At 39.1% G+C, this 15,618-nt stretch overlaps 1 protein-coding gene across 8 annotated transcripts in view; it reads left to right on the forward strand.

Annotated features, from left to right (window-relative positions):
• pard3ab (par-3 family cell polarity regulator alpha, b) overlaps positions 1-15,618 on the forward strand; it is a 124,319-nt gene that overhangs the window by 59,327 nt on the left and 49,374 nt on the right. For 5 of the 8 annotated variants that reach the window (XM_067364205.1, XM_067364204.1, XM_067364208.1 and 2 more), the window contains exons 9-18: positions 76-470; positions 2,773-2,912; positions 3,037-3,165; positions 3,784-3,819; positions 6,738-6,926; positions 7,271-7,441; positions 7,812-7,838; positions 8,194-8,344; positions 15,032-15,215; positions 15,450-15,592. In XM_067364205.1, the coding sequence (XP_067220306.1) occupies positions 76-470; positions 2,773-2,912; positions 3,037-3,165; positions 3,784-3,819; positions 6,738-6,926; positions 7,271-7,441; positions 7,812-7,838; positions 8,194-8,344; positions 15,032-15,215; positions 15,450-15,592 (1,565 nt within the window). The remainder of the gene's footprint in view (positions 1-75; positions 471-2,772; positions 2,913-3,036; positions 3,166-3,783; positions 3,820-6,737; positions 6,927-7,270; positions 7,442-7,811; positions 7,839-8,193; positions 8,345-15,031; positions 15,216-15,449; positions 15,593-15,618) is intronic. The other 3 variants (XM_067364207.1, XM_067364209.1, XM_067364211.1) reach the window with 1 other exon arrangement.

Below are 15,618 nucleotides of genomic sequence, written 5' to 3' on the forward strand. Positions count from 1 at the left end.
CATCCTCTCACAAATAAATGTACAAATACACATTTTTAATTTAATTAATTGTTTTGTTTTGTTTTTTGTTCTCAGAGCTCAGAACATGTTTCGTCAGGCAATGCGTACTCCCATCATCCTGTTCCATGTGGTTCCATCCACCATGAGATCCCAGTATGAGCAGATATCCCATAATGAGAACAACCCCAGAGGGAACATTGACATTTCTGGACGTTTCAGCCCAGATTCCCTCACCAATGATCTGGTCGGCAATGCCGGACTGGATCACGCCGCTCACCGATTGGCACAGCACAGGCCACACGCACCCAATAACCATTTGGACACTAGTTCTCCACCCTATCATTCGGTTGGTTCATCAGGGAAACCTCCATCAGGTCATGCCTCCTCTCCACAAAGAGGCTTAAGCCCCGCCCCTACATCCGGCTTCACTAAGAAGGTTGGGCGGAAACTCGGAATCCAGCTTAGAAAAGGTATCAGTAAAAATGTTCTGTTGGCTGTCACCTTTATAAACAAAACTAAAAATCAAATTTACCACATATATTAATATTTGCTGAAAAGATACTCAATATGAAGATGATTGAAACAAAAATGTAATTATTGTTAGAGACAAATCATTAAATAGGCATTAAACATTTTTATTTAACAATTTTAATATACTTAATTGTTAGTTTTTCCTATGTTAGTTTTGTTTATTTGTTATTTTTATAAAAAAAATGTTGAATGTGCAATCTGGTGGTAATGTTTATGTCCTGTTTATGATTAAGGCTTTGCTAATGAATTCAGATTTCTATTCTTAAGCATATTTCCCATCCTGCAGAGTCTGTTGTACTGATTCAACTGGGAGAATGTTGCTCTGTTCTCTGCCAACAGCTCCTTCCTGTTTGTGTGTGTGTGTCCCTGCTGTAATGGTGTGGGATGTGAAATGATTGACAACAGTTGGCACAAGTCTTGGCACCTGTGTGTGGACAGGTGGCACAGCGGGCGCACAGGGTTGCGGCGGGGTTACGGAACAGCGGTGCAGGGAGCGTTGCTAGGCAGCGCTGCGTGTCAGTGTGATGTGTTTCCATATGGCTGTCTGATTCTCTCAGTGTTTTATTGGACCCAAGTCATACACAACGGAAATCTCACAGTGTTCTTTTTGTAAAGTGTGACTGAACTCTACCTGTGGGGGCACTTTCTCTCTCTCATGCTCAGATGCTCTCAGCTCAGCCTTCTCACGTGGTCTCGCATTTTTGTACCTTGGAGGACTTAAGCCCAGTCTGTTGGGTCAATAGGTCATGATCTTGTGTTGCCATTCAGACCCCCTATAGTCCTGCTTGCTTTTGTTCCAGCCTTGTAGTCTCCATCAACAGGCTGTAGCCTGAAGTTTTCTCTAAGCCGCAAGCTTCTGATGTTTCTCGCACACAGACAGAAATCTGACACAGAAAGCAGACTCAAAAATATGGTGGATGAATCTAGAGAGCTAAATGAATGCATTTAAACTGCAGTCCTTTCACGTGTGCTTTAATGTTCAGTATGGAACTGACATTGTCAGAATTCTTGTTGTACAACAGTACAGGTTAGAGTAATAGTGGCACCAACTAAAACACAAAACAAAATTGAAAATTGGTAAAATTCAACAAATTGAACATGGAGTTTCAACCAGAATCTAAAACCGTATTGAGATATTTTTAATACTTTTTGAGTGACAGGCATGCAAACTTTGGAAAAACAATATTTATGGCACTCAGACAGGTATATATTCTATGCAACTGCGTTAATGGAAAAAAAAGAATACATTTCTAGTTTCAACATTACTTGTTCTTGAGAAATTCCTGTTTAAAAGAAAAAAGTTTCAGCTATATGCAAAGTGACCCACATTTGGTTTTTGTCCACTGAAAATGTGTACAATTTACCAATTTACTCATTGAGCAGCATTAAGATCTCTTTATCTCTGGGATTTAACCATATAGAGCCTTTAAAATGAAGATACCAAAAGAAATGTTTGTTAAAAACCAAAATATAAAAGGATATTAAGATATCTTTAATATTTCTTGAGTTCCAGGCATGCAAACTTAGGGCAAAAAACACAAGAAGGGCATTTCTTTTCCTTTTTTGAACTGTTACCGTTGGCAGATAATGCAACAAAGATTGCTAAAGTAAACATATTTAACTAGCAGACCTACTAGTCTCTGTGTAAAAATAAAATAATGATGCTGCCATCTTTCTAAAGTCATTTTTTACCCCCTGTAATTTGTTTTTTTTTACCCCCAGGTGAAATTTCTCATTTGGACCCCCCTCTACAAAACTTAATAAATATGACATTTAATATTTGTCTTTCTTCAGACAAAATATTTACAAAATGAAAATTTGAGCTGGGGAAGTTTCTGAAATTTGATTGATTTGACTCTGTGGCTCTTTGTTTGATTGTCTTTTTAAGACAATTGGGGCAGTTGTGGCCTAATGGTTCGAGAGTTGGATTTGTAGCCCGAAGGTCACAGATTTGAGTCTCAGTAACGGCAGGGAATGTAGGTGGGGGAGTGAATGAACAGCGATCTCTTCAACTCTCATTACCCACAACTGAGGTGCCCTTGAGCAAGGCACTGAACCTCCAACCGCAAAAAAAAAAAATGTCTGCCCACTGCTCCGGGTGTGCGTTCAATACTCACTGCTGTGTGTGTGCTGTTTGTGAGGATGGGTGAAATGCAGAGCACAAATTCAGAGTATGGGACACCACACCATACTTGGCTGCACATGTCACGTCACTTTAACTGTGTTCTCTCTGTCTGACAGGGCCTGAAGGTCTCGGGTTCAGCATCACGTCAAGAGACGTCCCTCTTGGAGGCTCCGCCCCTATTTACGTGAAGAACATTCTGCCAAGAGGTGCTGCCATACAGGACGGGCGACTGAAAGCAGGCGATAGATTGCTAGAGGTGAAAAAGATTTTTTATATTTTTTTTATTAGTAAAATGAGTTTTATAAATGATTAAAAAATGATTATAGAATAAATGAAAATTTATTTGGTGAAACACAATCAAATGACTTTGGTTGGCACAGGTCAATGGGGTGGATCTTAATGGGCGTGGTCAGGAGGAGGTGGTTTCTCTGTTGAGGGCGACTCCCATGGGCGGGACTGTGAGTCTTCTGGTACTGAGACAAGAAGAGGCCTTTCTACCCAGAGAGATGGTGAGAATCTGTCTGTGTATGTGTGACAGTTATGAGATGTGTGAAATCCTCCTGCTAATGTCTCCGTAAAACTGTCCATCACTATTGCACAGCATCTCTGACATTTAGCTGAGGCTCACCACACTTGTTTCACTCATAGTGTGTTTGAGTCAAGGTTATTAAGGTTTTGCAGTTTCACATTTTCTTCTCACACCATTTCTATTTGCAATTTTCTTGCTTATTTTATTTCAGTTGATTTTCAACCACTATTTTCAGTTTAGTTTTAGATTTTTCCTTTTTAGTGTGTAGTTTCTGTTAAAATTTTCATTTCATTTTACTTGTTTTATTTGAAAGTATCTACATTGTTTCCCCTCTTAGTTTTAGAATGGTCAATTCAGGGAAACTGGGTAACTTTTCAAGTTCATATCAAAGGCAAAAAGCCAATTTAACTGAATTCACCCTCTATGATATTAAGCCCAGTTTGAGTGATTTTTTTTTTTAAATTTTTTTTTTTTATTATTATTATTTTTTTTATAAGATTCATCTTTGGTTGCAGTGCATGCATGAGTTTGTTTCTAAGCATTCATGGGTTTTCAGTTGCAGTATTACCATAGTCCTCTCCTTCCTCGCTCTCTTTAGAACACAGAACCAGCGATGCAGAACACAAGAGAATGGGTAAGAACTGCATACACATCTTCACACTCACACTTCTCTACATCTGTAGATGGCGAGGCTGATGTAGGAACTGTTAACAGAGAGGTTCAATGCAGTTGTTGTCATGTGTCTCTGATGCTCTTTAATGCTCCTGATTCAGTTTGGCACTAACAGTTCCTTAAAGGTGCCCTAGAATCAAAAATTGAATTTACCTCGGCATAGTTGAATAAAGAGTTCAGTACATGGAAAAGACATACATTGAGTTTCAAACTCCATTGCTTCCTCCTTCTTATATAAATCTCATTTGTTTAAAAGACCTCCGGAAAACAGGCGATTCTCAACATAACACCGACTGTTACGTAACAGTCGGGATCATAAATATGTACTCCCCCAATATTTGCATATGCCAGTTCATGTTCAAGGCATCAGACAAGGGCAGCTAGTATTAACGTCTGGATCTGTGCACCGCTGAATCATCAGACTAGGTAAGCAAGCAAAGACAATAGCGAAAAATGGCCGATGGAGCAATAATAACTGACATGATCCATGATTACATGATATTTTTAGTGATATTTGTAAATTGTCTTTCTAAATGTTTCGTTAGCATGTTGCTAATGTACTGTTAAATGTGGTTAAAGTTACCATTGTTTCTTACTGTATTCGCGGAGACAAGAGAGTCGTTGCTATTTTCATTATTAAACACTTGCAGTCTGTATAATTCATAAACACAACTTCATTCTTTATAAATCTCTCCAACAGTGTGTAATGTTAGCTTTAGCCACGAAGCACTATCAAACTCATTCAGAATCAAATGTAAACATCCAAATAAATACAATACTCACATGATCCGACGCATGCACGCATCATGCATGACGAACATCTTGTAAAGATCCATTTGAGGGTTATATTAGCTGTGTGAACTTTGTAAATGCACTGTATAACTGCACTTATAATCGAGAGCTCGGGGGGGGGGAGCGCACGATTTAAAGGGGCCGCACAGCCTGAATCGGTGCATAGTTAATGATGCCCCAAAATAGGCAGTTAAAAAAATTAATAAAAAAAAAAATCTATGGGGTATTTTGAGCTGAAACTTCACAGACACATTCAGGGGACACCTTAGACTTATATTACATCTTTTGAAAAGACGTTCTACGGCACCTTTAAAGGTATAGTCCACCCAAAAATGAAAATTCATGGACTCACTCTCATGTTGTTCTAAGTTTGTTCTGAGTTTCTCCTGTCAATCACAAAAGATGTTTTGAATTTTTTTTTGGCCATACAGTGAAAGTCAATGAAGTCCAGTGTTTTGGTCCGCAGTTGCATGGGAAAAAACGTCTTTTGAAACGTCCTTCAGAATATCTTATTTTGTGTCCTACGGACGAAAGAAGGTCATACAGGCTTGGGATGACATGAGAGTGACTAAATGATTTCATTTTCAATAATTTATGGGTGAACTTTCTCTTTAATCTTGAGCAACACTGTTACAGTAAATAGCAGGCACAAAAATGCAGGCTCAGTATAACTAGATATCTATGGGCACAATATGCGTCACATGACTAAACATACGTCATCGTTTTCAAATACCTCCGTTTTCAACAAAACGCCGTCTTCAAATTTATCCACTTTGAGAGCGTTTTTAAAAAGCTCAGTTTTCCTTGATAAGAACGCCATCTCAGTGTGGACGGAAGGCCAAAACGGAGAGAAAAATATGCGTTTTTAAACAAAAGCATATTAGTGCGGACATTCGTATCACATTTTGTCTGTATATAGAGCCACTGCTGTTAAACTTCAGAAACATTGTCAGTCTGAAAGCTCATCCTGCCTCTCTCTCCTTTTTGTTTGTTTTTCCTCTTTCTGTCTCTCTCGCCGCTGTTTGTGCATTAACCTCTCAAGGCTGATAAGATCTGCTTTACAGTGGCGGTTCAGAGAGCAGGAGAGAACTAAATGAAAGCCATCCATTTCCTTCTGAACACAAGAGAGTATGTGTGTGTGTGTGTGTGTGTGTCAGAGGTTGTTACATTAAAGTGAAGGTGATTAAAGCTCAATGAATGTGGACTTTATAGAGCAGTCACTCAGTAAATGGATGTTAAAACCGTCACATCTCTCTCGCTCTCTCTCTCTCTCTCTCTCTCCCACACATACACTCACACACTGGCAGACGCTAACTTGAGGGAGTCAGTGGAGAGGTCAGGAGAGCATCAGACGTAATGGGTTTATTATCTATGTGTCTGAATCAGAGAGCAGAGGTTTGGCAGGCATCATTTCTCATGAAGGCTTCCCTGCCGGCCTCATTTACATATGTGAATTTCCTTCAAAAGCAGGTGAAAATGGCAGCTGTGCGTGTCGGCGACAGTAATGGACAGGAGAGTGACTTGAATCAAAAACTGATAGTGCAGAGATTCGTTGTGTTTATTAAAGTCTGTTGCACATTGCAAGACAGAAACTTGCCGTCCTGTCTTGTTTTAAATGGATAATTCATTCAAAATGACTATGCTGCCAGTGCCTTTATTTACTCAACCCCATGTCGTTCGAAACTTATGAGACTTTATTTCTTCTGTGAAACACAAAAGGAATATTTTGAAAAATTATACTAGTGACTCTTTTCGAATGAGGCTTCCTGATGATTTCTCCTTTTGTGCTCCATGGAGGAAAGAAATGGGTGAGAAAATGTCTTTAAATAGTCTCAGGACAGCCGACTTATAGCATGTGATCTGTCCCAGAGGTCACAAACCATGGTAGTGTCTTTAAATAAAGATATTTATGTTTTTTCTAATGAACCCGTCTTTCCAGGCTATCCTTGTTCCCCCGTTTTTGACCTAAGACCTTTTCATTGCTTTTAAATGGCTGTTTCTTCTTCTTCTTAACCACAGATGACAATGTTTTCTTTCTTTCCGAACAGATGTAATTACAGTTGTGTGTCTCTTTCTGTCTCTCTGTAGAAGGTAGAAGAGGAGGAGCTGGTCTTAACCCCAGACGGGACGCGTGAGTTCCTGACATTGGAAGTGCCTCTGAATGATTCTGGCTCGGCGGGTTTAGGAGTCAGTGTCAAGGGTAACAGATCAAAGGAGAGCCACGCTGACCTGGGCATCTTTGTCAAGTCTATTATCAATGGAGGAGCAGCATGCAAGGTTAGATGGATACACAATAATTTTTAGCTGACTTTTTTCATGATTCTTGCATTTTATATATATATATATATATATATATATTATACACACACATACACACACACACACATATATATATATATAATATATATATATATATATATATATATATATATATATATAAATGATCGCTAACAAGAATTTATATTTATATATATATATATATATATATATATATATATATATATATAATATATAAATATAAATTCTTGTTAGCGATCATTTTTTTACTAGTATCACAATCTATATTTTAAATGTCTTGAACGGTTTATGTGTGGTCTTCATAATGTCATTTTCTGGTATAGGATGGAAGGCTGCGAGTCAACGATCAGTTAATCGCAGTCAATGGGGAGTCGTTGTTAGGGAAGACAAACCAGGACGCCATGGAAACGCTGCGCAAGTCCATGTCAACAGAGGGCAACAAGCGAGGGATGATTCAGCTGATTGTGGCGAGAAGAATCAACAAACGCCTCGAGGTAAAGAGAGAAGAGACAAGCCGAGGAGATTCTGAAAGCTTTGATCATTGATCATGTGAATGTTAATGTGTGAATAGTGCTTAATGTATTACTTATGTAAATTACATTCATTAGTGTTTTGGGTTGAAATAAAATGGATGTTTTAAAAACATGTTAATGAATATTTTCAACTTGACCTGATTCAGAATATAAAACTCACTGCATCTCAGATCTCTCTCACTGTTGATCATATTTTGTCATGACACACATTTGAATTCCTCCAGTTTTGCCTTTAATTTAGAAACAGACAGAGTTTCAGAACATCCGTACTTCAGGACGCACACACACATATTAAGGTCGGCCGCATGCTGTTTTCTTTCTTTTTCTCCAGAGAACGTCTGATCCGTTTAAAGCCCAGGTAATCAGGTCACTGCATTTCACAAGTTTGTCCACAAGGACCTTCTAAATGTATTTGCTGTAATTCTGATGGGAAAACTACTTTTTTCACTGGGCTGTTATAAATTGTTTGGCTGATGGTAATTGTCATACCCAGAGCAAAATCCTAAACGCACAAGATTTTCCCATTATGCCAAGTGTTCAGTGCTTGCGTCTGAAAAGGAAGGGGTCTTGAGTCCAGCGGAGCTGATTCTGACCGCTCTGTCACCACTACACAAACCACAGTAGCCAATTACATCTCTGAGAAGATAAATCTATAATATAGGTTGTGTGCTTTAATTGACTCATAATCCTCATGTTTTTCTGGATCCTGTCAGGGTGAGAGCCGATGCAGTCCCCGGGGATTAGAGCGAACCCTGAGCCCGTCTCCTGACGACCATGAGCGACGGATCTCACACTCGCTATATGGATTCGAGGGGCTTGATGACAACCTGAGGCCACAAGCCAACACAAATAACCGTAAAATGAGTGAGTTACAACACACTTAAAAGTTAAAGTGTGTAATTTCTGTGTGAGGCTAAGTGGGTTTGCTGATCTTAGCTGGTTTAAGCTGGTCTCCCAGCCTGTCCAGCTGAAAAGTGCCCAGAATTTAAATTTTTTTGTAAAAGTTTATTTTTTCAAAAGACTTGCTTATTTAGTAACTACTTACTATATACACCATAAAAACCTCATTGATATTTTGGCTTTTTATATGGTCACACACTTGCATGTGTCATTATATGTGTAATCTGTGAAATTTATGTAAAATGGTGATGATTTATACAGTGGTGGTCAGAATTATTGGCACCCTTGGTAAATATGATCAAAGATGACTAAAAATAAATCTGCATTGTTTATCCTTTTGATCTTTACTTCATAAAATTAGCAAAAATCTAACCTTTCATTGAAGGAAAAGAATTGAAAGTGGGGGGAAAGTCACATTATGAAATAAATGTTACAGATCTGCCTGGAAGAGGACGTGTGTCTAAATCGTCCTAATGTGTGGTGAAGAGGAAAGTTTGAGTGGCCAAAGACTCTCCAAGGATCACAGTTAGAGAATTGCAGAGATTAGTTGAGTCATGAGTCTCAGAAACCGTAAAAAAAATATCAAACCGCACCTACATCCCCACAAGTTGTTGGGAAGGTTTTCAAGAAAAATCCTCTGCTCTCTTCCAGAAACAATCTCCAGTATATTCAGTTGTCAGACAAGACTGGAATTTCAAACGGGACCGGCTTCTGTGGTCAGATAAAACTAAAAACACATCTTTTTGGCAGCAAACCCACCAGATGGGTTTGGTGCACACATCGATAAAAAGTACCCCCTGCCCACGGTTAAATATACTGCTGGATCTTTAATGTTGTGGGCCTATTTTTTTGCTTGAAGTCCTGGACATCTTGTTCAGATATATGGTATCATGGATTCTACCAAATGTCAACAGATATTTGATTAAAAAATCAAAACCTGTCCGCTTCTGCTAGGAATCCAATAATGGGCCGTGGTTGGATCTTCCATCAGGACAATGATCCAAAACAAACATCAAAACCTACACAAAAATGTGTCACTGAGCACAAAGTGAAGTTTTTGCCATGTTCTTCCCAGTCCCCTGACCTGAACCCTAAATAAAATGAGTGGAGTGAATTGAAGAGAAGCACCAACATGGAGCTGGGAATCTGAAGGATCTGGAGAGATTCTGCATGGAGGAATGGTCTCTGATTTCTTGTCAGGTGTTCTCCAAACTCGTCAGGCATTATAGGTGAAGACTCAGAGCTGTTATCTTGGCAAAAGGAGGTTGCAAAAACTATTGAATAAAAGGGTGCCAATAATTGTGGCCAACATGTTTTGGATATAAACATTTATTTCATAATGTGACTTTCCCCCCACTTTCAATTCTTTTTCTTCAATGAAAGGTTCGATTTTTACTAATCTTATGAATTAAAGATCAAAAGGATAAACAATGCAGATTTATTTTTAGTAATCTTTGATCATATTTACCAAGGGTGCCAATAATTCTGACCACCACTGTATATCTCTCTATCTATCTATCTGCAGATGCTTTTATCCAAAGCCACTTACAAATGATAAGAATAGAAGCAATCAAAGTGATTTTGTGGCTCTTTGGGATGGCAACACAAGGCGCTGTTCACTTGCAAAATGCAAGCTTCTGAAAGGCTCACAAGTCTGAAGTAGTGAGTTTAGTTATAAGGGGTGCTGACTCAGAGCCAGTGGTTGTTCTGTAGGCAAACATCAGTGCCTTGAATTTGATGTGAGCTACAACCAGTGCTGTTTAATGAAGAGAGGTGTGATGTGCGCTCTCTTCGGCTCATTAAAGACCACTCTTGCTGCAGAATTCTGGATCATTTGCAGAGGTTTGACAGTACATGCTGGAAGGCCTACCAACAGAGCATTACAATAGTCCAGTCAGGATAGAACAAGAGCTTGGACAAGGAGTTGTGTACCATGCTCCGATCTTCGTAATGTTGTATAAGGCAAGGCTGTCCTGGATGGAGTTATGGTTGATGAACCTAGCTGAATGGAGAAGTTGTGATGAAGTGATGGGTTGGATATTAGTCTAATTGTATTTCATTTCATTATAATTACGCACATAAGCACATGTATGGTCTTCAGATCAACTAAAACACATTGGGTTTGGGAATGCGTTATTTATTTATTTCAGGAAAGTAATTATTTGCATTATTTTGCATGTTAACCATCACCAGATGCTCTCTACGATAACATTTGAACACAGCATCAGGTTTCAGAAGTAGAATTGGCATATCTGGCTGCAGTGTGTAAGAAACATGTGGTCTAACAGAAAACATATGAGTGTTACCCTGGACAAACAGATGCAGAGCTGTGGAGGTTCACTGAGAGCTCTCTGTGTGAGAGAGAGAGCGCCCAGCCGGAGCTGTTATCCCGCCTGTCAACAACTGAATCCACTCATGGGAAATGACAGTAGCGGGGTGCCACACACAGAAGTGCATATGCTTTTCCACTACTGAATATATATGCAGAGTCATGCTCATTCCATACCATCCATTTACACTCACGCTGACAGGCTTTCACTTCCTCGCTCTCTTCGAGAGCTCCCGCAGAGAGATACAGACACTCCTATCAGAATGTGACTATCTATCCATTCAAAGACCTGTTTTCAAACACTCCCCAGAAGATGTATGTCAATAATTAGCTGAAGTTGTAGTTTGTGTGCTGACTGGGTGTGCATCTGCACAGATGAGGTTATGTCTAAACAGACAGCAGATTAATGTCTTCTATTCAAATGTTAGGCTTAAGATTTTAATTATTTTTTGGAATAGTTAGCTTATTATTAGTTATTTGTGGTGGAGGGATATAGTTGATATAGTCAGGTTTCAAAAGTAAAAATCCCATTCGTTTTCTCAATGGGGAATTGATTTTAGTGATAACTTGTAACCCTTTAAAGACAGACCTTCTGTGAGCTACTGGTTTGACATTGGTGGTAGATGCTTTTGTTGAAGACTTATTTTTTAAATAGTTATGTTTAAAGGGTTAGTTCACCCAAAAATTAAAATTGTCATTTATTACTCACCCTCATGTAATACTACACTCAGTGAGGCCTCTATTGCCAGTAGGTGTGTGCCGAATACTAAATGCGTATTCGGAAAGGCACGGGGGGAAAAAACGGTCTACGGAGCCCCAAAAGGGACATGGTTAGTTGTTTGCTAGCAGAAGCCTGTTACTTTGTGTACAACAGATTTCACTTACCACGAAAAGAGAGTAAGGAGAGATGGTTGCTAGGACAATGGTGAATGGTTTGCAGTTCCTGAGCGTCACAAATCTTGTAAAATGTGTAATAAGTAACTTGTGATTGCGAATCTCGAAAGTTAAAGTAAAAGCGTGCGCGCGCATTCAAAAGCAATTTCAGTACTCCGCATATTAACAGCAGCTTCCAGATGCTGGCAAATTATTTACATTATAATTACCCAACTATATAATTGCGAGAGAAAGCATACATATAGAAAGAAATATTTTTTTTTTCCTCCCATCTCATGTGTATTCCTTTAGGGGCTCCGTTGTACACGTCATTTCCTTTCCGAATATGGTATTTGGCTTCGGTCACATCCCTAATTGCCAGCAGTGTTAGTAGGGCTGGGCGATATCACGTTCATTATCGAAGGCGATTCATCTGCGATAATGAACGCGATATTGCATAGCTTGTCAGTGATCTACGGCTCTGTCTATTAAATGCCGCTCCATTTGAAAGCAGGTGATGCCGATTTAGCGATAATCAGGGAACCGGCTTTACTGACAAAATGCACGTGACAATCACATGCGATATATCGCCCAACCCTAAATGTTAGTGAACCTATCAAGATCCAGAAAGGTACTAAAGACACATTTAAAACTGTTCATGTGACTACAGTGGTTCTACCTTAATATTATAAAGTGACGAGAATACTTTTTGTGCGCCAAAACGACAATAATAACAACAATATCTAGTGACGGCTGATTTCAAAACACCGCTTCGGAGCTTTATGAATCTTTTGTTTAGAATCAGTGGTTCAGATTGCGTAAACGAAGCCTCGTTTACTGAAATCACATGACTTTGGCACACCGAAACACTGATTCGAAACAAAAGATTCGTATGGCTTGAAATCACAATAGAAATTAAAGTCTTTTTTTTTTGGCACACAAAAAGTATTCTTGTCACTTTAAAATATTAAGGTAGAACCACTGTAGTCACATGAACTGTTTTAGGGTGCGTTCACACTTGTCATGTTTGGTTCGATTAAAACGAACCCTGGTGCGATTGCTCTGTTAGTGCGGTTCATTTGAACATATGTGAACCCTGCCATCAGAACCCTGGTGCGCACCAAACAAGCGGACTGAGACCGCTGAAAAGATGGGTCTTGGTCCGCTTCCAAACGAACTCTGGTGCGGTTCGAATGATATATGAACGCAACACGGACCAAAGACATGTAACCGAACCAAAAACAGGAAGACGAGACCCTAAAAAGGACGGAATCCTCACGCATGTCGGTTTTTCTTGTCAAGGTAGCGAGTTTGCCCATGACGAGCGTCAGACGCGCGTCTCCACGCAGCAGATTATTTGTGTGTGTGACGGATGGATTCCCGCCGGTGTTTTTATTCCTTTACACATTTTAGAATCTCTTTACGAGTTCCCAGTTGGCCAAAATACCATCACATGTAGGCTACGCACCGCTACGCACACACAACGAGCGCATTTACCTCAGAAAACAGCACTGTTTTAGATGTTCGGTAAGTTCCGTCTCAAAATAGGCAATACGTCATAAAAATACGACCAATCACGTCGTGAATGTATCCCTATGCCTTAAGGTTCGGTATCTTTTGGTTCGGTGATAAAATTGCCAATGTGAACGCTAACCGGACCAGGACTAAATGTTTTTTTTTCTTCTTTGGTCTGGACGAAATGAACCAAACGAACCGAACTACAAGTGTGAACGCACCCTTAAATGTGTCTTTAGTACCTTTCTGGATCTTGAGAGGTTCACTGACATTGATAGCAATAGAGGGCTCACTGAGCTATCGGATTTCATCAAAAATATCTTAATTTGTGTTCTGAAGATGAACGAATAAAGGTCTTACGGGTGTGGAACGACACGAGGGTGAGTAATAAATTACATTATTTTTATTTTTGGGTGAACTAACCCTTTAACAGCAGAATTCCAGGTGAAAAATTACTTTACCCATGATTCTGCTAAGAAATCTCCATCAATCGGAGAATCACAACCAACAAATTGCACCAAAAGAAATCTTTAATACCCGCCCACTCCCATGAATCACTGCAAATGACGTAATGGAGTAAGTCTCACTACACTCTTAAACACCTTAAATATTTGTATATGCTGTAAATGCATTTGCAAAAAACTTGTGGCTTTTATATACAATACACAATCAACATAAAAATCAAAATAGTTTTATATTTCTCTGTCATTTTTTAATTCAAATGTCATTTGCAATGCTTCATGGGATTGTAGTAATTAATGCCGTTAATTACACTGTCTTTAACCTTTTGATTTAAAGCAAAACAATATTTGAAAAAGTTTGAAATGTTATGGTTTAGTTTATGGCTTAAAACGCTTTAACAAAAACTTTTAAAAGTCCCTGTTGGAAAAATGAATGGGAGAAATATTTCTGGAACCAAGGCTGCTGAAAAAAAAAGTGGACGGGCACTGTTGCACTTTATAGGTGCATGTAAGTTATGTTGTAGAACAAAATGTCAAAGTATAGTCAAGTTATGTTCACCACAGGTTTTATTTTACACATAAATCGAAAAAAACTCATTATAAATCCCCATAGGAAAATCTCAAAGGAACCAGCGGCAAATTAGTCATCTGGGTTCTGACATCATACCTCTATTGTGGTGCAAGTAGATTGGTAGAGCTGGGTGCTGGCAATGCCAAGGTCATGGTTTTGGTTCGCAGGAAAGGCACATACTGATGATGTGTTTGTATAGCTTGAATGCACTATAAGGGTTTTTTTTTTTTTGTTAATTAGGTGCTGATAACGATATCTCGAGTACAATGTTTGGTGGAAAAAGAAACTAAAGTACCATTATCAAGCTAAATGGCATGAAGAGAATAATTTGGTTCCAGTATTTCTTTAAAAAGGCACTTTGTTCCCAACCATAGTGCGTTTTGTGATCGTTTACATCCCACGCGGTTTCACTTATTGAAGTATGTACTGAAAAAGCAAAGTGTTTCTCATGGGCTTTATTTTAGAATAGGGTGGGAAATTTCTGAACAGATTAAAAACACAAACAAGCTAACAGCACTGTTTAAATCTAAAATGCATACTTTCTATCTGTATTTAATTAAAAAAGGCTAAAAAAGTGTTTTGCATAAACAAATATAGAAAAAGCAGCCATGCAAATTGCATTCAGCCAGCATGTGAATTGCATTACAAGTCTTACATGTGTAAATCTCACTACATGCAGGGTATGACAGAAATGATTCATTGTTGCTCTTCATCCTCTGTGACATTGACCTGCTTAGCTCAGAATGAGGTGATTTATTTTTGCATAAATTATAAACTTTTTTTGTCATCTTTATTTTTACCATCATGAAACCCCCACCATTAGCTGAATTACTTGATTACTTTATAATAATAACATAATTTGATTTATCCCTACACCCCTTCCTGCTCTTATCTCGCTGTAGATCACTATCAGCTGTCGCCGACGGTAAACATGCCTCAGGATGACACGATCATAATTGAAGACGACAGGCCACGTGTTCTCCCCACCCAGTTGTCTGACCAATCGTCATCCAGTTCTCACGATGACATGGGTTTTGCTGTGGAGACGCCACCGCCGCCACCCTGGGACCAAGAGCTTCCCGACAGGTAAATAAAAGTTTGACAGTTTAGAAAGTATTGCATTTTATTTATTGAAGTAGCTATTGTCTTTATTTCTATTTTGAGCATCAACTGTCTGACAAACAAAGGAAAGGCCATGGACTCAATTACTGCAGGAAGATCGTCAGAAGTGTCAAAGGAGCCTCGGTTATTAGAGCAGGGCCAAGGGCTGGACACTGTGCTGTGATTTAATCTCTATCTCTTTCTCACTTCCTCCCTCAGCTCTTCCACTGCTAATGATGAGGGGGTGTTTCAGAGGGAAGGCTTTGGCAGGCAAAGCATGTCTGAGAAACGCACCAAGCAGTATGGAGACGCAAGCCAACTCGACATCATCAAGACCCGCAAGTCTAAAAGCATGGACCTAGGTAGTCTAAAGATCAATCTTAAACAC

Source organism: Chanodichthys erythropterus, chromosome 16 (assembly GCF_024489055.1).
Source record: "Chanodichthys erythropterus isolate Z2021 chromosome 16, ASM2448905v1, whole genome shotgun sequence".
Lineage (NCBI taxonomy): Eukaryota > Metazoa > Chordata > Actinopteri > Cypriniformes > Xenocyprididae > Chanodichthys > Chanodichthys erythropterus.